This window comes from Ursus arctos, unplaced genomic scaffold (assembly GCF_023065955.2).
Source record: "Ursus arctos isolate Adak ecotype North America unplaced genomic scaffold, UrsArc2.0 scaffold_3, whole genome shotgun sequence".
NCBI lineage: Eukaryota > Metazoa > Chordata > Mammalia > Carnivora > Ursidae > Ursus > Ursus arctos.
The window spans coordinates 66,533,060-66,559,968 of record NW_026622985.1 but is presented as its reverse complement, the minus strand read 5'-3'; the positions used below and the strand labels follow the sequence as shown (position 1 = coordinate 66,559,968).

General features: G+C 41.0%; 1 protein-coding gene and 1 long non-coding RNA gene across 3 annotated transcripts in view; one reads left to right on the top strand and one right to left on the bottom strand.

Annotated features, from left to right (window-relative positions):
* The first annotated feature begins 1,129 nt into the window (after positions 1 to 1,129).
* Positions 1,130 to 26,872, top strand: LOC130542053 (uncharacterized). The gene is made up of 3 exons (XR_008956334.1): positions 1,130 to 1,371; positions 23,621 to 23,684; positions 24,895 to 26,872. It is a non-coding gene; the product is annotated as an uncharacterized LOC130542053 (long non-coding RNA).
* The window catches only part of ZNF277 (zinc finger protein 277), a 104,062-nt gene continuing 98,604 nt past the window's right edge, over positions 21,452 to 26,909 (bottom strand). For both annotated transcript variants that reach the window (XM_026509586.4, XM_057304233.1), the window contains exons 10-12: positions 26,346 to 26,388; positions 24,992 to 25,166; positions 21,452 to 23,267 (exon numbers count right to left, since the gene is read on the bottom strand). In XM_026509586.4, coding sequence (XP_026365371.1) covers positions 23,081 to 23,267; positions 24,992 to 25,166; positions 26,346 to 26,388 — 405 coding nt within the window. In that variant the 3' untranslated portion in view covers positions 21,452 to 23,080. The remainder of the gene's footprint in view (positions 23,268 to 24,991; positions 25,167 to 26,345; positions 26,389 to 26,909) is intronic.

Sequence of the window (26,909 nt, the reverse complement as noted above, 5' to 3'; positions counted from 1 at the left end):
TCAAGCACAGCAATAATTCTTTGGAGTCGCCTTTTTTTCCTTCTCTCATCAGCTTTCTTCCTAAATATTAACTGCTCCAGTTTTCTCTTTTCAGAGCTTACCCAAAGCATTCTCTGTCAGTGCTCAGACCACACAGCCCAAAGTGGATCCCAGACTTCAGGCCCACCTGGCAGAGAACCACTGCGCTCCGAGCAACAGAGCCCTCGCCCACCTCTCCATCTCTCTAAGTATATTTCTTCTTTTTCTTCTTCCACATTCACTGTCAATCCCCGGGGGACGGAGAGCTCTGGACACTCACATGTTACATATTTTGGCCAATCACACATACACTATCAATGTAAATGAGCGCGAATAGTTTAATAAAGTAGCCCGGAGAGGTATTTGCATTTTTAAAAAGTGATTATTCCAAAGAATGCTTCTCTAATGGAGAATTTCCGGAAACAATTATGTCATAACAAGGTTGAGCCTTCCCTATATCCTTCCAAATGCGCCGTTACTTTGCCTGCGTGCAGCCCCTTGGCTCACTGAAATACCAAAGAACATTAAAACAACAAAAATAACAAATGACCGAGTTCTTATTGCATGTTAGCCATTGGGCTGGGCCTTTTACATTCCTCTAAACCCCACACCAACTTCATTTTAGATAAATAGCTGAGGCTTGGAAAGCCTAAGTGGCTCCCCAAGGCATGCAGCTTGGAAGTGGTAGAGAAAAAAATCCACTCAGCTATTTTGACTGCAAGTGCCCAGCCCACTGGAAGAGAAGGAAAGCCGCTCCCAGCTGGCACACAAGTGCGGTGCCATTAGCAACAGCTCAGCAGCACACCACAGAAATCAGCACACACTTTGTTGTTGAATGATGTTCAAAAGGCATTTTTCACCATTTAGGGTCTGAAATAATATATCAGACTGTGAAGAAAATGTTTGGGTGGGACACTCTTGGATCAAATTTCCAAAATTTCCTTTTAATTTTCATACCAAGCTTTAAAGCAATAATGAAGCCATCTACATGTATGAGTGCTGTGAGTTAGAAAATAGCCCCATCCCCCCCGGCCCTTTTTGGGGTGGAGCACTGCTATTTAGCCAATTTCACTCAGAGATCCAAATCTAGATATTAGTGATAGTCAGTTGTTTTAGAGGTGTGCTCAGATGGAACAAAGATGCCATGGCTGCAGCCCTCCAAGGACCACAGTGTTTGAGCCCCAGTGAACAGGTTTGGTTCAGTGAATGACAGCTGATGTGACACAGCCAAAGTGCCTAGAAGCCACCTCCCCTCAGTGCAACACTGCCTTTCTTTATGAATTCCAGTTCATCCAGTGGTATGCAAGGAAAATGTGGAGAAGTGATATTGGGATCCCTTACACAACCATTTCGGTAAGTACAAACCCCGGATATCTCCTTGGTGAAAGTGGCAGGTAGAGTGGCTATGACCATGGGAATAGTCAAAATATTTCAACCATTATTGTACACTATTGTACACTTGACCCAAAGAGGCCAAGTAAAAAGTGATTCCTGGCGGTAGGCAACAGGACACTACAGCTTTGGGGTGGCCAGGTAGGCACCAGACATATTTCCCTACAGGTCGACAGTCCTTCTCCCAGAGGGGCTGGTGTCTGAGGCTACTCATAGCATTACTGATGGTGAGAGGTAGAGGGAGGGTGGGGGACATATAGGACAGCCTCAGGCATGCTGGAGCCTTGGCCAGTAACAGGGCAGTTTTCCTCTAGTGCTGACCAGGGCTCCCTAGGGCTGAGGTGGCTGGAGTGGTAAAAGGGCATTCAGAGAGCTTGAGCCAGTATCTATTTACCAACTCGTAAGGAGGTGTTTGGTTTGTTTGTGTTTTTTTTTTTTTTTTTTTTTTTAAGATTTTATTTCTTAGAGAGAGAGAGAGAGAGAAAATGAGCAGGGCAGGGTGGGGTAGAGGGAGAGGAAGAAGCGGACTCCCCACTGAGCAGGGATTTCTGACACAGGGCTCCATCCTAGGACCCTGGGATCATGACCTGACCTGAGCCAAAGGCAGACACTTAACCAACTGAGCCACCCAGGTGCCCCAGGAGCTTTTAATGTTGTATTAATGTGCATTGCCATTCTGGTAGCAGCTCTGGAGGTGACACATGGATGACACATGGTGGCTTCCCACACAACACTGGTGTTATAATCAGAAAAATCCTTGAGCTACTGATCATTTCTTCCAGGGACCAGTCTTGTTTAGGAGCTCCATGGACGCCTGGGGACTGGCTGCAAATACTCACCTAAAGCCTTCCCTATGAGCAGAAATATCAAGGGCAGATGAAATCCAGGGCTATGTCTTAATCTCTAAGTGAACCTGAACCTTGTGGGGGCCAGGAGATGCCTGTCATTGTATCAGTTTCTTCTTATTGACCAGAGATGGTAAATAGGCATCATCTCAGTTGATTGCTGGTGGCTACCTGGTGCACTGTGTTGAGTGGGATTCTAAAGTTATACCCAGTCTTTGAGATAAAAAGTCCTATCAATAGTGTAGTGATGACATCTTTTAGAGCAGGGCTTTTTTATTTTTTCTCCAAGTTTTGTGTGTGTGTGTGTGTGTGTGTGATGGCCGTCTTTGCCATCTAGTAAAGACTATAGACACCCTTTCAGAGTAATACTTTTCAGAAAAGAAAATTAAATACAAAGGAAATCAAATATGTTAAATACGGTTAACTAAAAACACTAGAAAGCATTTAAGATACAGTAATATATGTGCATCTTTATTATTGCATTCAGCAAGATCCAGTGGTGAGCCCAGTAACTGTTGAATTTTGAAGTACTGAGTGTAGATGATATTTTGAGATGTCTATAACAGCTGAATGTGATGTGAATGTATCTGTGGTTTCTATCATCAAAGCACTGCTAATTCTACAATGATATATTGCCTACATTCATAGTGGAAGGAAATGCTATATTTCAGTTTAAGGTTGTGAAAATAAAGATGTCATTCTTTCCCATTCATGTTCAGAGACTTCAATTCTGAATTCTAGTTATGGATCCCTTGCGGAAGGGTCCCAGGACCCCAGGTTTCTAACCTGTAACTGAGACTTCAGTGTAGACCCAGCCCCTGGTCTGTCGTGTTGTTCTCTAAGACATCCAGGACTGGTAGTCACTGAAGTCCAGAATTGTGCACACCAGTATTTAATGCCTGTTTACCTAAATTCGTATAATCTCATGACTCTGGAGGGTGGTAGTGATGGGGCGCACAAGTGTTCTGGTTTTCATCATGGCCCAATTCCTGGGAAAACAGGAAAGTCTCCCTATTGTGTTAATTCTTTGCAAAGTTCAGGTTGGCCCATGGTCCACAGAATGGAACTGCAGACACCAAGGACTCAGACACTCATGACCCACAGCTCCCTGTTATGATTTGGAAATCTGGCAGTCATCACCAACTGCTCTGGGTGTGGTTAAGCGAGAAGAGATGGGGACTCTAATAGAATCTATCTGCTAGATAACGGCAGTAAGAGCACATATCATGGAGAGGAATGGCTGGCATGCCCTTCTTAACTGTGTTTCTGAGAGTTATACCTTCTTGCAGGTTGATGAATTTATAATTATCTTCTGGTAGAAAGGAAGACTGAAAACAGACCATTTTCCAGACACAGGCCTTTAAATAAAAATCAGCAGACTTTCACAGTTGTGTGAGTGTGGTAAACTGGGACTAAAACTTTTACGATATGAAATGGAACTTAAATGGGTCATTACCATTTATTATATTAGAATTGTAGCTATTATTTAAGAGGAGGAAAAAAGTAAACGGTTTCCACCTGGGACATCAAATGATGTTGTTGTGAGAGAATGTCAACCCAGCTTTCTGGCCTAGTTGCCAGTGAACACTCAGAAATTTTGTTGGCTCTCATTAAGTCCCTCTGTAACTCCAGAAGCAGTTGTGGAAAACACATGCTTAGGCCTTGACCTCTGACCTGTCTGCCCAACATTTTATTCCTTGGCCTCAAGTTTGCTCTGAAATCACCTGCACAATAAAGTTCCCCTTTAGACTGTTGATTTGACTGTTTCATTCTCTGTGCAGTGAGATAGCGAAGATTTACCCAGCAGTGTGGCATTCAAGACTGCAAGGCCCATTAGGCCTCCCAGGCTCTGAAGATTCTATACTAGTTACTAGCTACAACCCCTAGAGGTCCAGAATTGGCTTTGTGTGAGCTCTGCTTTGCCTATAGACTTGCTGACTGCTGCCCATCCAACAATTCCCAATGATGAGACAAGGATAAATCCCTTTGTTTCTTCTTTTTTTAAAGATTTTATTATTTATTTAATTCCCAATGATGAGACAAGGATAAATCCCTTTATTTCTTCTTTTTTTAAAGATTTTATTATTTATTTATTTATTTATTTATTTATTTATCAGAGAGAGAGAGCACAAGCAGGGAGAGAGGCAGGCAGAGGGAGAAGCAGGCTCCCTGCTGAGCAAGGAGCCTGATACAGGGCTCAATCCCAGGACCCCGGGATCATGACCTGACCCAAAGGCAGATGCTTAACTGACTGAGCCACCCGGGCATCCCAAGTCCCTTCATTTCTATTTAAAACCTTGGAAAATAGAAAAGATTCTGTCAGGTTGAGTCCTTGGGGCCTAATAAGATTGGAACCTGCCCTTCCTCCATTAATCTCTGCCAAAATCACATTTCTCCTGTACTTCGGTCAACATTTGCCAAACTCAAAGTCCATAAGAAGTAAAGAAATGCACTGAGCTAAATGACTGCCATCAGTATGCAATATACGGAGAGGTGGGCTGGGAAAAAATAATCCAGCTTAGTGGCGATGGTGATGGTGATGGTGATGATGGTGATGATGATGGCACACTTACTAAGTGCCTCTCGCATGGTGGAGACTATTATTTCTGAGCTTTCTCTTCTATACCGTTGGTCTAGAAGTCTGTCTTTATTCCAGTACCATGCTGCTTCGATTACTGTAGCTTTGTGATATGTTTTGACAGTAAGAAGTGTGAGATCTCCAACTTCGTTCTTTTCCAAGATTGTTTTGGCTATTTGGGTGCCTTGAAGTTCCATGTGAATTTTAGGAAAGATTATTTTCTATTTCTGCAAAAAATACCATTAGGATTTTGACAGAGATTCATACTGGACACTATGTTATATGCTTAAAAAATATATTCTCATTTATTTCTTATGCTACCCTGTGAGATAGGTACTATTATTATTTCCCAAATACACTAAAGCAGAGGCACATAGATGTTACTTAACTTGCCTATGGGTACACAATTAGTGAGAGAACCAGGTTTTGTACCCAGACAGACTCCAAATACCATATACTTCACAATCATCCTGAACAGACTTCCCACTGAGGATTTGGGTAACTTCAGAAGTTTCTACACTTCCACTGTACAAGAAGTGAGGACGAACTAGAGGAACCAGCTAGTTGTTCACCAGCTTCTATTCTTCCTTTCTTTAATAATAGGTGTTTGAGTTTAGGTTGGCCACATGGCCACCCAGCAGGTGACTGCACGTCCCAGTAGACCTTGTCATTAAGCATGGCTCATGTGAATCATTTCTGTCCAGTGGAGTGGACAGTGTGTGGAGTGTCAGTGGAAGGGATTTGTGTACTTCTCAGATGTGCACCCATAAAGAAACACTCATGTCTGTGGCTCTTCCCCTTCTTCCTCCTGACTGGGTTGGAAGCTCTGTGCAGGGATGGCCAAGCAACCCTACCACCCTGGAGCACCTCAAGACTGTGATGAGAGAGACAAATAGACCCTGGGATAAGCCAGTGTAGCCTTGGGTCTTTTTGTTACAGCAGCATAGCCTAAACCCTAATGGTATTAGCTTTGGGGAAGTTTCACTTGAAATTTTTGTATTTAGGAGAATGAGGTTTTTAAACATTTGAGACTAGCAAATCACTTGCTGGTATTTTTTAAAAATCTTTTTTGGTAATTTTTAAGTTACACTTCCCCATCTAGTACCTTTTATAAAGATGTTGGTGCTGAGTTATGGAAATCAGGGCATGTGCTTTGTATTTATTTTCTAGTAGTAATAATGAATGTTCATCTAGCTAAATTATTTTTACTTTGTTCCTAGGATCATCTGCTTTTATCTGTGGGGTGCCTTAGTTGGAGTTGGGGATTGGGCCCCAGAACCCAGGACAGGGCCAAGCCGACTGCATCATCCCAGCAGTGAGATGGCAGTCTGCCTGGAAACACCCACTCTGACAGCTCTGACAGACTGACGTACGCGCTAGGATGGTTAATGGGCTTCACAGAGAAGCCATGCTAGGGTCATGAATAAGGCTCAGACCTTGTATGTACCCGTGTTGCCAGAAGCTCTCCAGCAAGGAGAGTTCAAGAGATGATGCCTAAAATTCACTGCCCAGGTGTAAATTTCATGTGATATTAATCAGAGCTATCCCTATGGAGGGTAACGTTTGGAGCAGTTCATGTGAACCAAAACTTTAAAAGGCTTTTATTTTTAACGAAAATTTCAAACATATTCATAAGTAGAGAGATTAGTATGATGAGCGCCCATGTCTGTGAATGTTTTTATGTAGATGAAGTCAAGTTAAAAAGAACATCAAGGGCAGCTTTGAAGAGGAAAAGAATTTGAGAAAGGACAAAGGAGGTCATGATGAAAGGGAGGAGTCCTGCTCAGACAAAGGTTCTTTATAAGATGGATGACAAAAGAAACAGGGCGACAGCTCACCTTGCCCTAAAAACACTTCAGATCCCTCCCACAGAGTTTAAGAACAAATGAATCATAACAAAATAGTTAATATTTAGTTGACCTTTCCTATGTGCTGAATATTGTTTTACAAACTTATTAGGTAGCCATTAGTATTATTCCCATATTACAAATGAGAAATTTGTGGCTTTCAGAAGTTAAAGTTAACTTTCTCAAAGTCTCATGGCTGATAAATGTCAGAGTCAAGATTTGAAACCATTTGGACTCAAGAGCCTCTACTCCTAACGACATGCCTGTGTTTAAGTCTGGTTCATGGCTTTTTGACTCAACCTCACTTAGGGCACTTGTTAGAAAGGCAGATTTCTCATTCCCACCCTAGACCTAGTGCATGAGAAACTATGGTGTGTGAGGTCTAGGGATAGGCATCTGAAACCAGATTTTTCAGTCCATCCAAGTTTGAGAACTGTGGCTTAATGACAAACTGTTGAGGAATAGTTTCCATCAGATGTTCTCCAAACTTTTTTTTGATTTTATACCTTTATCTTAAGATGTATTAAAAGATACTTACTCAGGATATTCTTGTTCTTTCTCCAAATTATATACATTCTTTGTTTTTTAAAATATTTTATTTATTTATTTGAGAAAGAGAGAGACAGAGATAGTACAAGCTGGGAGGAGTGAGAGAATCAGGCTCCCTGCTGCAGGAAGCCTGATGCGGACTCGATCTCAGGACCCCGGGATCATGACCTGAGCCAAAGGCAGAAGATTAACAGACTGAGCCATCCGGGCACCCCTATATACATTCTTTATAAATAACTATGATTTAACATATAGATACTATTGTTCTAGTATATTATGTGTATCATAAATATACACAAATAAAAATTTTAAAATATCCCAAGTGCATGCCCTCTATCCCTCTTTTGAGAACACTGGTCTATAGTCAGTGCAGTATGAATTTGTTACCCTATTTTATCATACTATCCATATCAAGAGTCACAAAACAGGAACTAGCCCTTAGATAGGAATTATAAATCAGGAAATTTCACATAAAAATACCGATTTTGGACTTCTTTTGAAAACAGTAGATTTGATCCCCTGGGCCTGAGTTCATGATGTCATAATTGACGGGGATTGATTAGGGAAAATGAGTGGGACCCCAGCAGTGATCCCCTTGTGGGGAGTGTGTGCAGGTGCAGTCTCCCCTTGCCTGCCTCACTTGCTTGAATTAAATAGGGACCTGGTGGACACTTCAGGCTTTGAGGTCAGATCTACTGCCAAGACATGAGGATTTCTTATTCTAGCCTAACAGGAAGACAGTCTTCCTCTTGGTATGTTGTACACTGCCAGATAATTTTTTCCCCCAACCTTAACTTTTAAAACCAATCATCTTAGCCAGATCCATATGAATTTGCCATTTCTCAGGTTCCAAATACTAAAAATAAAGGAATTTTATAGGGTTCAACCTAATCGTGAATCTGCTTATTGAGTGCACCATGGTGAGAGTTTGTTTTAATAACAACCCAGGTTACTTCAATGGCTGAGGTAACGAAATGCTGTTGAAAGAACGAACTTGACTAACCAAGGCACTGAAAAAACATGATTAACTGGGGTGTCTGGATGCCTCAGTCAGTTAAGCATCCCACTCCTGATTTTGCCTCAGGTCGTGTTCTCAGGTCATGATCTCAGGGTCGTGAGATCAAGCCCCACATCGAGTCCTGCTTAACATTCTCTCTGTCCCTCTTCCTGTGCCCCTCCCCTCCCTCTTTCCTTCTCTAAATAAATAAATAAATAAATAAATAAAAATTTAAAAAACATGATTAACATTGTCATTGGTTCCAAGGGAGATTTAAAATAACCATGTTGTCACTTTCTGAGGAAAAAATAGCATGCAAAGATGAAAATTATCTTATACATTAATATGCCAGATTCTCTCCAGAACTGAAATGGTTCATTGATTGTAAGGTAGGGACATGATGAGGCAAAAAAAGCTCTTTCATTAGTGCCTCAGAATGTCTTTGGTAAAAGGAGACACTAAGTTTCACCCTGAACTTTGTGTTTCTCATTTGTAACTGGACTACCACAAGGTTGTCTTGAGGCCTGCCTCTTTCTGGCCTCACATCCAAAAAAAACATAGATCCAACTCCAGAAGGCTTGACAACAGGATTTTTATCAAGGAATTGGTTTTCCTAGTCATAATGAATTTTATTAGAAGGAATAATTGCCTCAAAAAAGAACTGATAATGGTTAAAATTTCACACTGTACAATCTGTTAGAGAATAAAAAAATTCAAATTGTCTTGGGGCGCCTGGGTGGCTCAGTCATTAAGCGTCTGCCTTTGGCTCAAGGCGTGATCCTGGCGTTATGGGATCGAGCCCCACATCAGGCTCCTCCGCTATGAACCTGCTTCTTCCTCTCCCACTCCCCCTGCTTGTGTTCCCTCTCTCGCTGGCTGTCTCTATCTCTGTCAAATAAATAAATAAAATCTTAAAAAAAAATTCAAATTGTCTTGATAAAATTTATATCTGCAAATATTTGTCTAGGGAAATTGGATTTGACAAAAACAATGGTCACAGAAGAAAAATTACAATGGCAGAAGTTATAATGGATACAATTTGGTGGACATATTAAATACTTCCCATACAATGTACACAAAATTGAATTCTTTGAAAATAATTTAAGTAAAATAAAAGTAAAAAGTATTAGAGATTAGTTTACAAGGCAGAATAGGAAATTGATCAAGGAACTAAACTTGCTTAATGGAACTCACTGCAGAAAATGTATTACATCTGCATTCATAAACATGGAGTCCAAGGGACCACCGTCAAAACATCATCCACCTGGTGTGAATGGTCAGGGCTATACTCTGGGGAGGGAATGCCCAGTTCCCACTAGAGGGCAGCTCCCAAACCCAGTGGAACTCAGGCCCGTGTGTGGAGTCAGCTTGGTTGATCTGCTCAAACTCTACAGCCTACCACTTAAGACACCTATGCCTGGCCAATACCTACTTTCCAGCTACCTACCCCACCTTCCCCCAATTTCATCCATTCAGATGGGGTGACTTCCCCAGACTGGGTTCCCTGGCTCACACCATTTTCCCTGCCTGCCAGGTCATCTTCCAGGGGCCTACTTCCTACCATTCCTTCAAGACTCAGGCCTAGCTCCTCCTCATTGCCTCCCATGTGGCTTCCATCTCCCTGCAATCCAGACTTTGTCCCTCTGAGTATACTCCTACCAAAGTCACCAAAGACATCTCTGTTGCCAAATCCAACAGAAATTCTCAGATTGCATTCTCTGTCCATCACTGCCTCCTTCTGGTAACCATTTCTTCTCAAGTTTCCATGACAAACTGCACAACGAGGCTCCATTTGGCCCAGGGCAATGCCCATAAAGGGATGCAGCTGTGGGCCATTATCAATCTACACCCAGGCCAGCTGGGGGAACGAGGGCCTCAATCCTCAAGGAGGGAGCTGGAGTGTCCACCACATGCCTCAAATTCAGCAAGTCCGAAATAATAGGCATTTGGTCCTGACCTTTCTACTTCCAAATTTTTCCTGATTTTCATTGCCCTTGTTGAAGTTCTTACCAGCTCCTGATCAGATTGATGTTCCAGCCTCTCTCTTGGACTGCTTGGCCTACTCCAGTTCTTCCTTTATACAGCCAGTTTATTTTTTAAATGTTTTCCCCAGTTTTATTGAGAAACAGTTGACACACATCACTGCATAATTTTAAGGCATACAGCATAATGGTTTGATTTATATATATTGTGAAATGATTCCCACAATAGATTCAACCAGCATCCATCATTTCATATAAACATACTAAAAAGAAAAGAAAAAGGAAAAAAATTCTCCTTATGATGAGAACTCTAAGGATTTACTCTCCTAACTTCCTATATATCAAACAGCAGTGCTAACTATAGTCGTTATGGTGTACATGACATCTCTAGTACTTATTTATTTTATAACTGGAAGTTTGTACCTTTTGACCACCATCCTCTAATTTAACCCTGTGCCTGTGCCTCTCGTAAACACAAGTCTGATCTCTTTCTGAGTTTGTTTTAGATTCCACCTGTAAGTGAGGTCATACAGTGTTTGTCTTTCTCTGTCTGACTTATTCCACTTAGCGTAATGCCTTCAAAGTCCATCTATGTTGTTGCAAATAGTAGAATTTCTGCTAGTGCATTTATGGCTTAATGATATTTCATTGTATGTATGTATTTAAATATACCGCAACCTCTTTATTCACTCATGCATGATGGACACTCAGGTTGTTTCCATGTCTTGAGTATTGTAAATAATGCTGCTATGAACATGGGAGTGCAGATATATTTTCAAGTTAGTTTTTTCATTTCCTTTGGGTATATTCCCAGAAGTGGAATTGCTGGATCATATGGTAGGTCTCTTTTAATTTTTTAAAGATTTTATTTTATTTTAGATTTCTTTCTTTCTTTGAGAAATAATGATCTCTTTGAGAGAAAGAGAGAGCGTGAGCAGTGGGAGGGGCAGAGGGAGAGGGAGAGGGAGAGAGAGAATCTCAAGCAGACTCCCTGCTGAGTGTGGAGCCCAACAGGGGGCTTGATCCCATGACCTCAACATCATGACCTGAGCCGAAATCAAGAGTTTAACGTCTTACTGACTGAGCCACCCAGGCGCCCCTTAAAGATTTTATTTTTAAGTTATCTCTATACCCAACATGGGGCTTGAACTTACATCCCTGAGATCAAGAGTTGCATGTTCCACTGACTAAGGCAGCCAGGTGCCCCTCTCTTTTTAATTTTTTGAGGATCCTCCATACTGTTTTCCATAGCAGTTGTACCAATGTACAGTCCCAACAGTGCTCGAGGCTTCCCTTTTCTCCACATCCATACCAGCATTTATTACGCTATCTTTTTGATGACAGCCATTCTAAAGGGTGATATGTCAGCATTATGAGGAGTTAGCTCGCTGTGGTTCTACTTAGCTTTTCCCTGATGACTGATGATGTCGAGCATCTTTTCATGCACGTATTGACCTTCTTTGGAAAAATGTTCGGGTCCTTTGCCCCTTTTCAGCTTATTTTTTAATCTTTTTCTTATTGTGGTAAAATATACATAATACAAAATTGATAATTTTGAACACTTTAAAATAAATACTTCAGTGTTGTTAATTAAATTCACAATGTTGGGGGAGCCTGGGTGACTCAGTCCGTTAAGCATCTGACTCTTTTTTTTTTTTTTTTTTTTTATTCGACAGAGACAGAGACAGCGAGAGAGGGAACACAAGCAGGGGAGTGGGAGAGGAAGAAGCAGGCTCATAGCGGAGGAGCCTGATGTGGGGCTTGATCCCAGAACGCCGGGATCACGCCCTGAGCCGAAGGAAGACGCTTAACCGCTGTGCCACCCAGGCGCCCCTTAAGCATCTGACTCTTGATTTCAGCTTGGTCATGATCTCGGGGTGGTGAGATCAAGTTCCATGTGGGGCTCTGCACTGGGTGTGGAGCCTGCTTAGGATTCTCTCTCTCCCTCTGCCCCTTCCCTGCCTGCAACCTCCCGCCAGCTCTCTCTCTCAAAAAAAATTCACAATGTTGTGCAATTATCACCACTATCTATTTCCAGAACTCTGTCATTATCTAAACAGAAACTGTAACCATAAACCAGTAACTCTCCATTTCCCCTCTCCCCCCGGGAACCCGATTTTGTTTCCCCAGGAATGTTTTTAGGGAAGACACCAGTACACCATGTGTTGCTGTCCATGAAGATATCCTTAAAGTCCTCTTCACCCTCCCTTCAGTCCTGAAGAGCCTGCTTGCTCTTTGAACCCTGCAATCTCTCTCTAGTCTTCTCCTGACTTGCAGCCCTCTGGAACTCTCACCTTCTCCTCGTGCGCCATTGCCTTCTAGATCCCACACAGCTGGCAGCAAAGTGCAGTCCAGCTTTCGTCTCATGGCAAGCAGCCTCTTGGCATTCTTGGGAATAAAATTCTCCATCCTAACCCCAGAAAAATGTGATGTCCCCACACATTTATTTATAATTTTCTCCTCAGAAGTGAGAGTGGAGAGAAACCGAATGCATATTGGCTGGTGGCACCAAGAATATTTCCAACTCACAGCCTGGCCTTCTCCCAGTTCTTTTCTCATGGGGTTGCTGAAATTGAAACTGCACTGGCAAAAACCAAGACAGTATAGGACTCTAAACTGGAATGGCCCAGCATGTGATGGTGAAACTGAGGCCTGGGTGATAAGAAGACAGTAATGGAAAGAGTCTGCACAAGAATATACAGACAGAGAGAACATGGGCGAAGACACTGAGGTGGGAAGAAGTATTGTCTGTTCAAGGAGGCCTGGTTGCCTGAAGCATAGTGGTCATGCAGGAGAGTGACAAGGGATGAGGTTGGACATGTGGCTGGGTCCAAATCAGGAGGGCTTTGGGGGTCATATAAGAAGTTTACACTTGATTCCTTGTTCAATGGGAAGCCACTTGTATAAGCTCAGACACTTCCACTGTATGTAATAGAAAACCCCACTTAAAGGATTTAAGCAATAAGGGAATTCATTGGCCTGAGTAACGGAAAAGTCCAGGGGACTGTCCTGAGGTGAGGGCTCTGGTTTCATTTCATCTTGCCTTTCCTCTTCTCTGAGAGTCCTTGGCCTACTTTCTCTCAAGATGGCGAGATGATTTTGGCAGCAACCAGGGTACCTGCTTCTTTTTTTCACAAGGAGAGGGAGAGTCTGGCTTCTGTAAGCCAATGAACAGAATCCCTCAGCCTCAGTTTGATTAGATCAGCCAGGACCAGTCACGGTGGGCACCTTCCTGCACAACACAATCTCTGCAGTGAAGCCCTAACTCCAGGCAGGACTCCCTCCCTCCTGATGCTAGGGCTGGGGTCAATCCCCAATGGCATGCTGCTACTTAGTGAGGGTGGAGTGGTCCCCCCCAAGATAATTTGGAAACAATTAGGAAAGAAAGAAGGGGGAAGTAGATGCTGGGGTAAGTAACCCCCAAATTCATTATACTGTGGAAGGATTGTTAAAGATTACTCCAGCTGTTATGAGGAGGACAGACTGGAGGAGCCATCAAGGAAGGAGGGAAGCTAACTGGTAGACTGGTGCAGTGGTTTAGTCCACAGGTGGTATAGACTGAGGAGATGCATTTGGGGGATAGAATTGACTGGATTTAATGATAGATTGGATGGTGGAGGAGGTCGTTATGACCAGATTCTGAGAGGTCTCAAGTGCCAGCGTTTGGACGTTATCTTTGTAGGCAATGATGGAGGTGTTGGAGTGGGTTGCCTTTTGTGAGAGTAAGAGATTAAGAATTTTTGGGTTTTGATGTCTTTTCACTTTGTCTTCCTCCTTTAATTTTTTTTCTTTTTTTAGTTTTTACAATATACCACAGCATACTCTTTTGCTTTTCTAATGTTTTCCAAATGATGAAAACACCAAAATGAAAAATCTATGATTTCATTAGATTGATTTACTGCTCACCCTGTATCCAAGTCAACTGACTGAAATTATCTTCAAAAAAAGCCTGTTTTCTGCAGCCTAATTTTACAAGCCCAAAAGAACTCAGCTTCACTTGAATCTCAGAACACTGTGAAATTAATATTAACTTAGCTGAATGTTTTCAGTTTGAATTAATATGCTTGCAATGTCATTCAATCTTGCAAATTGCTATCATCAGGAAGTGAACATATTTTAGCTTTTCAAAGTATCAATTATGAGGCATAAGAGTTCAACTGCAGCTCCTGGTTTAATCCTCTAGCTATCCATCATCTAAAGCTTATTCAAAGAGTTGAATTGAACTTCAAGGATGTAAGATGGCTATTTTGCAGACCCGGCAAGCAATAGCTGCAGTTTGATGCCCTTGATGGAAGCAGACTGGTGTGTTAATTCTGCATATGAAGTCAGAGAAGCACTTGATGCTTTAAAGAATCCATTCTTGTTCTGATTCAAGTTTGAGTCCATCCTTTCAAAAAGAATCGCTATTCCTCCATTCAGTAAAGACGTTCAGAGCTTGGCTTTGTTTCATTTTAAATTCCCATATATTATTTTGTCATTAAAATACTAAATACTTGGTGGGGCTTTTTTCTTTTGGACAAGTCCCCATTTCTCTGTTCCTCAGTTTTCTCATCATCTCTTTACCCTTGATAAAGATAAACATTCCTGACTGGAGAGCTCATTGCATTGAGGGTCAGGCCAGATGATACATGGAAAAGTTGTGAGGACAGCTAAATTCTACATAAAACGTTTCTTTTGTGGTCATGCAACATCTGTAGTCTTAGCAGTTACTGTTAGTGTCCTTTTGTACTACTGCTTCCTCAGTCTTCGTGTAGGGCAGTAGGCCAATATGCAAGGCAGGCTGGAAGTGCCAGACAATTTACGTCACGGGAGCAGTCCTAGATCCACGTGGTGGATAAATAGCCCAGCTCTTGCCCTTTGGTGGTAGTGGTGGGTGGAGGGCTACTCTAAGTAGCCCAGAAGTCCCCCAGAAGTCCTCAGTAAGGTTGAACTCCAGTTCCCATAGCAGTAACTTCTTCATTAATGCACACTTCTGTGTTCCTTCCATTTCATTTTTTACTTCCTACATTGACATTTCCTGAGTTTACCAGCAAATAAATGATCTACACTCAAGTTGTTCTCTTAAGGTCTGTTTTTGGTGGAACTCAACCTAAGACCCTAGTTCTAATGGTCTTTCAGAAGGTGTAAGTGCAGCTAGCTCACCAATGATAATCTGGAATTCTCTGTCTTTATCTCCCAGCCTTAGTCCTGGATTGGAACTAAGTCTATTTTGCCTCCTGACTGCCAGGACTCAAGAGTATTTACCAGTAACTCTCCAAGATGAGGTTTCCTAGTAATCCTGACTATACCTACCATCCCCTAAGAGACTGTGTACCTTCCAAGGGGGCCAGGTGATACATGAGTCAAGCAGACAGAGATGAAATATCACTTTTCTACTAATAAAGGTGCTGTTGGAGAGCATGGCCTACAGTTGGGGGCACTGACAATGAACCCCAAAGTTAGGCAGATTTATCCACACAGTCACAGACAGTGTTGGGTAACTGAAGGCCTCCAACTTCACAGGCAGAGCCTGTCACTCTCAAGTTTGCAGAATGGAGGAGCAGAACAGGATGTGCTCTCTCGGCAGACAGACAGATCTGAAAGAGAAAAAGGAGGAGGAAGGGGCTGAGTCATAGATGCCTAGTTCCTGTTCCAGTCAGAAAATTCATTATCCTTACTCATAGCAGTGACAAGGGGCAGAAAGAAACCAAGAAAGTTATTGTAATGGATTCCTTTTCTTGTGGAAACAAGGTGCTAGGGAAAGGGGTTTCCCCTTTCCAACACTCCCAGAGTTTTTTGTTCTCTTAGCTCATTGGGCTTAACCATTAAATTCAAGGCCAACCTTGGGTGTGAACATCTCCTTGTCAGGAGACCGGCAATTTATCCTGACAGTACTGCTCCCACTACAAGCACATCCCTCTACTTTTCCCATCTGAATGGCTGAAGAGCATAGCTATTGCCCTCAGAAGGCAATTCAGTGACTGAAGTAATTCCAGGGCCATGCTGAACCCCAGCTGAAAGTTCCCCAGTTCACTTTGCAGTCCTAACTATGTCTAACCATGTTGTTTGGACAGTCTATTAGAGGCTCTGAAAAGAGATTATCGGACAATGTAAAGATACTTCATTAAAAAAATTTCAGTAAAATATTGATGTCCCCCAATTTAAATATAACCCCTCTACCATTGTGTATTTCCCAGGGAGAAAAAATTTGAAAGATTAGATTCTCTTGTATGCTTGAGTTAAAGATAAAGAATCTAAAACTCATCTTTCTGATTCTGCTCTTTCTGAACCAGATGGGTTCTTCATGCCTTGGATAGCACTGTGGTTCTTTTGGCAACCTGGACAGGGTCTCACTAGAACCACTGGTATGGCTTTTTTCAGAATCTCAAAAGTTAAATTATACACCAAGTTTCTGATATACCTCACTTTTTAAAGGATTTTTTAAAAAATTTATTTATTTATTTATTTATTTGAGAGAGAGAGAGAGAATGCAAGCTGGGGGAGGGGTAGAGGGGCGAGGGAGAGAATCTCAAGCAGACTCTGTGCTGAGCATCAACCCTGACTTGGGGCTTGATCTCACAACCCCAAGATCCCGACCTGAGTGGAAACTAAGAGTTGGATGCTTAACCGACTGTGCCACCTAGTATACTTCACTTTTTAAAGAGTATCATCAAAACACTTAACACCAATATAACTAAAGAAAACAAATCAATACCAAGATCTTCAGGTAATTATCAAGACAAAATGATGCTCCCAGAACCCGGTACCTTCCATAACAGAGACTCAGTGATACCTTGATTTCAGCTTCACCAGGATGTTGAAGTCCTTGATCTGTAAACTTAAACTCGATTGGGAGGAATCTCCCCCAAGAGGTTAGCACTGGCAACATGCTTTACCATTCCTGTGGGAAGAATCAACCAATAATTCTCTCAAGGTGATATATGAGCCTGTAGATCAGAATGTGCCACCCCAATCTTTGCCACTCTGGCATAAGAATTATTTTGAACTGAAGGCAACCGAGAAAAAGTAGGCATAGGATGAGCTCTTTGTGGTACCCTATCTACCTGAAAACAAGGTAATAAATTCTCCTTATGAAGGTATCTCCCCCCTCCTCGCACCACCCCCCCACTTTCCCTACCAGGAAGGGAATAACAACCTTATCACCAGAGACGAGATGGCACCTCAATGGAGTCTATACGAACAAACCTTACCTACCTTACTAGCCGTTACCTACCATTAATTTTCCATATATTTGCCTTCCTGCAATTTGCTGCCCCTAGAAGCTCAGTCTTTTTCTAATTTGTCTTGACAGTTCTCTTTAAATGTACTCTCTTTTGGTGTAAGAGCACTCAAGCTTAGCTGTTTCTTTGGGGGTTTTCTCTTCTTTCTAGAAAGCCTCCTGGGTAAAACTTTTTTTTTTTTTTTTAAAGATTTTATTTATTTGAGAGAGAGAGTACAAGTGAGTGCAGGGGGAGGGGCAGAGAGAGGGAGAGGCAGAGAATCCCAAGCAGACTCCACGCAGAGCATGAAACTTGATCTCATGACCCATGAGATCATGACCTGAGCTGAAATCACAAGTCACTTAACCAACTGAGCCACACAGGCACCCCTGTGTAAAACTTTTAATATCAAATAACTTTAATTAAAAACTTTTAAAAAAATATTTTATTTATTTATTTGACACAGAGAGAGAGAGCATGCATAAGCAGGGGGGGTGGTGGGCAGAGGGAGAGACAAACTCCCCACTGAGCAAGGATCCCGAAGTGGGGCTCAATCCCAGGACCCCAGGATCATGACCTGAGCTGAAGGCAACCACTTAATTGACTGAGCCACACAGGTGCCCCAATATCAAATAACTTTGTATATTTTTTCTCATATGAGTCTGTGTGTTTTCAGTTTATTTTGCAGAACCAGCTGAAGAACCTAAGAGGGCAGAGGAGAATTTTTCTCCCCTGTAAGATATTTGCATTCTTACAAAGTTTAGAAATATCCACTGATGGCAAGCCCAACCATGAGTCTGCTTTGAGAGGTCTTTCTTTCCCATCTCAAATCTTAAAACCCTTTTTACTTTTCCCTTCCCCTTTAAGCCCTCTATCTACAATATCCCCTGCCTGATCCGTGGGATCTAGGCTCTAAATAACCACACGGTTTCCACACTGGCTCCTGCTGTTGGTCTTTGTTGTGGAATGACATGCCAGTAAAGCCTGTCTTGTAAGGGTAGATTCTTTTTCACCCCCTCATTTGTTTCAACTGGAAAACATCCTCAGCAGATTCCTGAACTAAAGTTGCTTTAGCGGACATTTCTGCAGCTGAATCTCTAGATTCCGCTATGAAGGACAAAACCCCCAAAATAACAGTGGAAAGGTAGATGTTCATTCCACTCACATAAACATCTAGGTCAGCGTTCAAGGGCTGGTGTAGCCTCAAGACAGGGATCCAGATTCCTCTGACACTGTTGCCCTGTCATGCTTGATTTGACCTCCCTGTCCCATATGCAGACATCTTCGGCAACAGGAGAAGGAAGGGATGAAAGGAAAGCATAGAGTCCTGTGTCTAGTATCTTAAGGAAGACTCTTAGAAGGTGTCACACTTGACTCTTCTGTTTACATTTCATTTACCACAATGTAGACACACAAGTATCCTGAGCTGCAAGAGAAGCTAGGAAAGGTAGTCTTCATTCTAGGCAGCCACATACCCAACTAAACTTATTACTCAAGGAAGGGAGAATGAATAATGGGGCCGACCGGACTACCAGATTAATTGCACTGGTGAGGACAGATATCTCTGTGGAGCCCTCCTCAGCACTCCACCTTCCCTTGCTTTTGATTGGTCCAAGTCTCCAGGAGTATTTCCCTCCACTCTGCCTTTGTCAGCAATAGTGGATATGTTTTAGGGGTTGACTTCCCCTTTATACCTTTCTAGGGCTTGACTTCCCCTCTATACCTTTCAAGGTGGGACAGCTGGATTTGTCAGTTTAACTTACCTCCTAAGTCAATCCCTTTTCTTCCCTAATAAAGGCCTAGTATTTGTAGAATCTGATGCCTCCTTCTTTTCTTTCTTTCTTTTTTTAACCTTTCTCTTCTTTCTGGCTAAGAAATGTACTTACCCGACATTCTGTTCCAGATTTTGTCTAATGGGGTCTTCTGTTTTGAAAGATAAATCACTAGGTTTGGCCAAAAGCAACCATTGTTCAAAAAAACCTTGGCCACTCTCACCTTTCTGAGTTAGATAATCAGCATGCATTTTCTGATTAGGCTAACAGCCAATGCGGGCTTGGATTCCATTTATCACTGTCCTGATTGGCTCTCTGTTATGTTTCGTCTTTCTGGTTGCCTTCATTTACAGTCTCAATTCTCAAAATTTCTCAGGCCTGTTCTCTCTGGGCATAGACAGTACTTGTATCCCTATTTAAAATTTTAGTAACATCTGGAAACCCATTCAATGACCCCTTGAATAGTGTACTTCCATCTGACTGATCCTCCCCTTCTGAATTACCCAACCTTTCAGGGTATACTTGGCATCAGTGTCCCAATCTTTAAGGAGGAGTTCCCAATAGTTCTTGGCAAGTAGTCTCTATTCTCTGTGTAGCTCTAGGAGACTACTTTGCCAGTAGTGGTCTATATTCTTGTTCCCTCTGAGAGTCAGAACGGTTGGCTGAGATTTTGCTTCTATTCTTGTTTGATTTTTTTGGGACCAAGTTATTATTTCTGAGCTAAACCCCCCCCCCCGAACCTCCAAAACAGCTACTCATTTTAAAAATAACCTCTTATATGGTTGAATTAAACCTAAGTACATCATCTTTTCCCTTTTATCTGTCCTTCAATTTCATTTTTTCCTTTTATATCCATCTGATCTGTTCTCTAAGATCTCAACTTTATCTCCAAAGAAACTTTCTCCTTCACAAGCTTAATTATTCTTAATTTTGTTCTCATTCTTTCACTGCTCCTGTTCTAAAACTGAAGCACATTCTAGAAACACTCTACACATTACCTGGTTTCCTGAACAAATCTGATTCCTAGACACACAAGGTTCTAGGGACAGGACTAACTGCCTTCTTAATCTTTGGTTTAAAAACACTTTAACTCTATTGTGTCTTTAACTTAGGCATTTTCCATTATAATAAGGGCTTCTATTTCTTTTTTTTTTTAAGATTTATTTTTTTTATTTTAGATGGGGAGAGGGGCAAAGAGAGAGAGTCCCAAGCAGACTCCCCACTTTGCACAAAGCCTAAAGTGGGGCTCTATCTCATGACCCTGAGATCATGACCTGAGCCAAAACCAAGAGCTGGATGCTCAACCAACTGAGCCACCCAGGTGCCCCTTTTCTCTTGTTTTTTTGTTTGTTTTTTGTTTTTTTAAGGATTTTATTTATTTATTTGAGAAGGGGAAAGTGAGCACAGAGGGAGAGTGAGAGGGAGCCTGATGTGGGCTTGATGGCAGGACCCTAAGATCACAACCTGAGCTGAAGGCAGAGGCTTAAGCAGTTGAGCCACGCAGGCGCCCCGTGCTTTGTGTTTAATAAAAGACTTGTGTAGGTGTCTGCAAAGTTGGAGGCTTGGAAATCTAAAACCATGGTCAGAGCCTCTAAGATTTACAAATCCAGTCACTTTTGGATCACATGGTGGGGGATGACTCTTGAAACTCTTGCCAGGCCACATGACTTCAAGATTAGTCTTTGGGCACTGCCTACATAGGCTGATATTAACAGCTGAAAATGAGAACTTCAAACTCCAGTACTCTATAGCATATATGCTGTGTAAAGAACTCACTGTAAAATAAATGATAGCATTAGAAAATCATAATTTTGTGGCCACTAGAAAAAATAATAGGTAACAATTACCAGTGAATACTAAATGAGTTAGATAAAAGACTGAGGTGGAACTTTATAAATGATGCATTGACTGATAATACCTGAGGGGACTATCAGCTCTAAAATCTCTAAAACTGGCAAAAGGGATAGTATGTGCCTGATGTGATGCAAAAGCAACAGTATTTCTTATAAATTATTTGTACAAACAGATTTTTGAACACAAATTTACTGGAAATTAAATCTACCAGTTGGCAGGAAAAACGGGTGATAGAGGAACATGTTAAATGACACAAAGGGTATATGATCATCCAAATTCAGAAAGTGAAACAAAGGGCTCAGTTTCTTTAACAAAAAAGTGGCATTTTAAGAGGAAGGCAGCATGAACCGTATAGATTACAAGACCCTTGAGAACCATACCAACCAAATGCAATGTATGAATCTGACCTGCAACCTGATTTTTTTTTTTTTTAAAGATTTTATTGATTTGAGAGAGAGCATGAGCACAAGATGGGGGAGGGGCAGAGGGAGAAGGAGAAACAGACTCCCTACTGAGCAAGGAGACTTAATGCAGGGCTGGATCCCAGGATCCTGGGATGGTGACCTGAGCCGAAGGCAGCCGCCCAACCAACTGAGCCACCCAGGTGCCCCATGGGACCTGATTTAAACAAACCAACTATAAAGGAGTTTTAGACTTACAGAAAATTTGCCATAGCACAAAGAATTGCTATATAACCTTCACCTAGATTCTCCAAATGTTAACAACACATTCACTTGAGCATTTTTCTCTCTACATAGTCACTTTGTTTTTTGAGAGTAAATTGCAAACAAAATACTCCTTTACCTGTAAGTTTCACTGTGTACTATCTAAAGACATGGACATTCTCATACATAACCACAGTTCAATTATCAAAATCTGGAAATTAACACCATTAACATTAGCTACAGACTTTATTAAAAGTATGCCATTTGTCCCACTAGATCTTTTACAGCAAAAGAAAATCTTTTCTTCGTCCAGAATCCAATCCAGGATTACGTGTAGTATTATCTCTGAAGTTTTCTTTAATCTAGAGGAGTATTTCAGTCTTTGTTTTTCATGACTTCGACTTTTGAAGAAAAAAGGCCAATTATTGGGTAGACTGTCCCTCAACTTGGGTTTGATTAATGTTTCTTTGTTATATTTGTGTTATGCATTTTTGGGAGGAATCCTCAAGCATCATGTTTTGTCATCCTCAGTGCATCTAATTAGGAAGTATACAGTATTTGTCCTGTAACTAATAATACAGTAAGAGGGCATTTTGAGACAGCTAGGAAAAACTGAAAACAGGATATTAAGAACTTAGTAATTTTTAGATAATAAAATGGTATTGCGTTTATGTTTTTTAAAAATGGTACTGATCTGCTAATGATATGTACATTGTAGAAGACAAGAGGCTTGATGCCCATTTCTAGGGATTTGGTTACTCTAGGCAGAAAGCAGTAATGATAATATAGCCGGATCTGGACTTTTCTGAAATAGTTTACACTTTGTGCATGCATTTGCCAGGTCTTTGACCATTTTTCCTTTCTTTTATGGATCCTCTTTTGGTCACTACATTTAAAGTTAACCCAATGTAGTCAAATTTTCTGACTTGTTAGATGAAGAAAGCCTGTGGGGGAGGAAATTGAAATTACTGGCTGAAACTAACTTTATAAATAAATTGAACATTTCATTTCTTTGTGATTTACATGTCCTCCTTACTAAAAAAAAATTTTTTAAGCAATCCCTTCACCTAACGTGGGGCTCAAACTCATGACCCCGAGATCAAGAGTCACATGCTCCACCAGTTGGGCCAGCTACGTGCCCCACATGTTCTCCTTATTATAGATAATCGAGCCTAATGAAATGAGATCATTTATAATGATTACATAGTAAAACTTTATAGCCAAAAATATAAAAAGTCCTCATTTTATTTTTTGCAAAGTACTGTTTAAAAATTTTATTTCACCGAGGACTAATCCTTTGCTGATGTTCAAATTTTAAACTATTTTTCTGAGTTTGTCTCATAAAAGAAAAATATGAAAAGTTGCTTCTGCAGCATTTTCTTCTAGTTTTTCAAGCCCTCTTGTAGTAGTAACTGGTTCAAAATACTGCTTCGTTTCAAAGCATGCAGTTTAGACGTATCTTCACTGATGACGGTAATATTTCCGTTTTGTTCCTGAGCTGTCAGGTCACTTTCACTGTCAGACAGTGTACACAGTAGAGTGTCATTTTCATAGGTTGGAAAATAGTACCTGAAAACAACCACAGATATATTGAATAACCAAACTATAAATTATCCAGCAAAGTTTCTAGGCAGTTGAACACACACATTACTGTAATTTTGCTAGGTTTCCTTGTCAACAATTCCAGCAGCATTTTGCAAAGGTGGTATGGGAAACAACTTCTGAATTATGTTTACTTTGACCTTTACTGGCTGACATCAGTCTTACTAGTATCCTTGCTAGCTACCCATTCAGCCTGTGCTTGATATTCCCACAAAAACTATCTGAAAAGGCAGCTCACTCCAGTACTGGGCAGCTTTAGTTATTAGACATATCGCCATGGATGAAGCTAAAAATGACATCCCTTTCATTTCTATTCAAAGGTCCCAGGTCTTTCCTAGAGATTACCAAAACTCAAATATGGCTACTTTTTCATGCATGAATCCTGTAAGTATCTGATGAAAACACTGTTTCCCTTGAATGTGTGTGTGTTCTTCCCAACCTAATCACTACTGGTTCCTTCATTCTAGGTGATCAAAAATTAAAACACCTATAGAATTTTCAGTCTATTATTCTGGTTTCTTTTCTGGACACACTTAGGAGTTAGTTCTGGAGTATCTCTAAAGATTTCAATTTATTCAAGAAGAATTACAGGAACAGGGTTTCAGGCAATCCAGGACCGACTTTGCCTCTCACAAATCTGGGATTTTATTTCTTTCTTTCTTTTTAAAAATATTTTATTTATTTATTTATTTTAGCAAGAGAGAGGAGACAGAGAGAGACAGAGAGAGTGAGTGTGAGGAGGGGAAGAGACAGAGGGAGAATCTCAAGCAGATTCCATGCTGAGTGCAGAGCCTGATGTGGGGCTCGATCTCATGACCATATGCATGGTCATGACCTGAGCCGAAACCAAGAAAGAGTTGGACACTTAACCGACTGAACCACCCAGGTGCCCTGAAATCTGGGATTTTCTAGAGGAAAATCCAGAGCTTTGGGGCTAGTGTTGGGGGAGAGGCGGGGGGGAGGTGGTGGTGGTGCTTATTTAACATTTCCTAAGAAGAGAAGAACCTCCAGGCAGCTAGAACCCTACAAGCTCTCAGAGGTTCTCTCAGCTGAGATTGTCCAGACTGCTCTGAGAACCAGCCCAGATGGCTGAACTGGCAAAGGATACCTGGGAGTCTGATACCACCTCCATAATACAGATCAGTGGAGCAACTGCTTAACATTTATGAAGTGTGGAGATGCAAAATATATACCAAAAGCCCTAACAGTTGTGTACTCTTCGACAGAGTAATTTTATTTCTAGGAGTTTATCTAAATGAAGAATTGGATAAATGTGCAACAATGTAGGCATATGGATACTCATTGTACTATTATTTATAAGAGTAAAATGTAAGAAACAACCTCAATATCTAGCAAATTAGGGTATATCTACTGAATGGGATATTTGACAACCATTAAAAATGACACAATCAATACGTATTAGATACAGAAAAATGCTTACAATATTCTGTTAACAAAATACAATGAAAAACGTCTATATTTCTATATCTACATCTTTATCTTCATACCACAAAATCTAAGAGCTGGTTACACTTATAAAAGCGAGATTCCTTTAAAAATTGCTTTTTGAAGATTTTTACTTTTTTCTCCACAGGTATGTTTCTCCTTTATTTAGGTTTGGAGAAACTGAATAAAGGAACAAATAAGGGATATGAAGCAAAGAAGTCTACGTCTGGTTGAGTACTACTCACTCTGGCTGATCCCATGTCTTTCTTTCAGGAAGCAGTGATGTATGTTTAGCTTCTTCCATATGAGTCCTTAACTCTGCTTTGGATTTGAATTTCACATGGCAGCCATAACACCTACATTGGTGAATTTGCCTCCGAATGAAATTGACCAGTTTCACTTGCTGGTAGAAATTTAATCCTGAAAATGACAGTTTATACAATCGTTAGACAACTGGTCAGGCCCATTTTTGTACTGTTATAATGTTTTTTAAAAGAGCCAGGTCTCTCTTTTTTTAAAAAGATTTTATTTATTTTTTTGAAAGAGGGAGAAAGAGAGAGTGAGCACAAGCAGGGGGAGGGGCAGATGGAGAAGCACACTCTGCGCTGAGCATGGAGCCCGAGGTGAGGCTCGATCCCAGGACCCTGAGATCATGACCTGAGACAAAGTCAAATGCTTAACTGTCTGAACCACCCAAGTGCCCGAGCCACTTGTCTTTATTAATGAACCTGAAGAGGCAGTACGATTATAAAGAATAATAGATACCAAACAAATAACAGCCAATACTTACATAGGGCTTACATGCTAGGCACTGTTCTAATCAGTTTCCATGCATTAATATGTTTAATTCTTGCAAAACTCTACCACATAGGTAATATTATCATATCCACATTATCTATTAGGAAACTGTCCAAGGTTGCACAGGTAGTGGGTGGTAGAGCCAGCATTTGACATGTATACGTGTCCGTGAGAAGAGCAAAGTAAAGAAACACATTCCAGAGTCTAGGAAAGTAGTCAGTAAGATGAGGTGTGGCAAGTGGGCTTTCTACTGTCTTTGATCCATTAGCAAGTCGGTAATTTACATCTTTATGCCCCTAATCTTTCCATCATACTGATACTGAGAATGATGCAATTGGGTCCATCTGTGATAAATCATCTAGCTACACTGCCAAGCAGTACAGCTAGGTGTTTTATATACATTACCAACTCCCTTCACATTCTGTTGACCTGAGGTCTTATGTCACACAGCCAGTAAGTGCTGGAGCTGGAATATGAACTCTAGTCTGACTTTAAAATCCATGGTCTTTCCGTTAGCTCCTTCTACTTTCTTTATAATAGATACTATTAACTTCTATTTTATTTGAAGCGTTCATATATGTAGGAAAGAAGAAAGACCATATGAAATAAAAAACCATATTTGAATATTACAGTTCAAAATGGTTGTGAATCACTGCTTCAGGCAGTCCCGTTGAGACCATCTGTGGAAAGACACATTTTGGCTGTGCATTCTCCAATCATGACTACTGAATACAGGCATCATTTACAGGATGGTGTATAAAAACGCAGCATCATGGAAAACAACTTCTGAATCAAACTCACCAAGTTCTGACTTTATTCTGAGGAGATCAAACTCGTGAGCATCCTAAAAAAAGGAATGAATATCTGTGAGCATATAAGTTATTTAATCTTTCAGGCTGAAGTTATAAACAGACAGCTTATTCATAGGAGTCTGAACACTGTCGAAACTCAGTCTCAGTTCATCATGTTCTGTTTCTGAAGTATTCGAAATATAACTGCTTCCCCCCATCACATCCAATTACTTTTTAAAGCACAGTCCAAACAAGTCATGCCAATCAGTTAAAACATTTTAATTATTCACAGTTTGTATCTACAGTTTTCACAATTTACTATGTATGCATTCTGCAGTCTGACAAAAGTGTCCTCAGTCTCTAGTAAGATGTGGCCCTACTTACTATATTGTACGCCTGGACTAGAATTACGGATACACACAAGCAGATAGGTCATTTTACAAATCTGCTCTTCATTTTATGCTGTTAAATACACTGTTTAATGCAAATTTCTCTTCACTGCCATCTTCCCATAAATTACATGTCTTTTGACTTTTACAATGCAGCCTTATTCTGTTCCACTCGTGCAACTGTC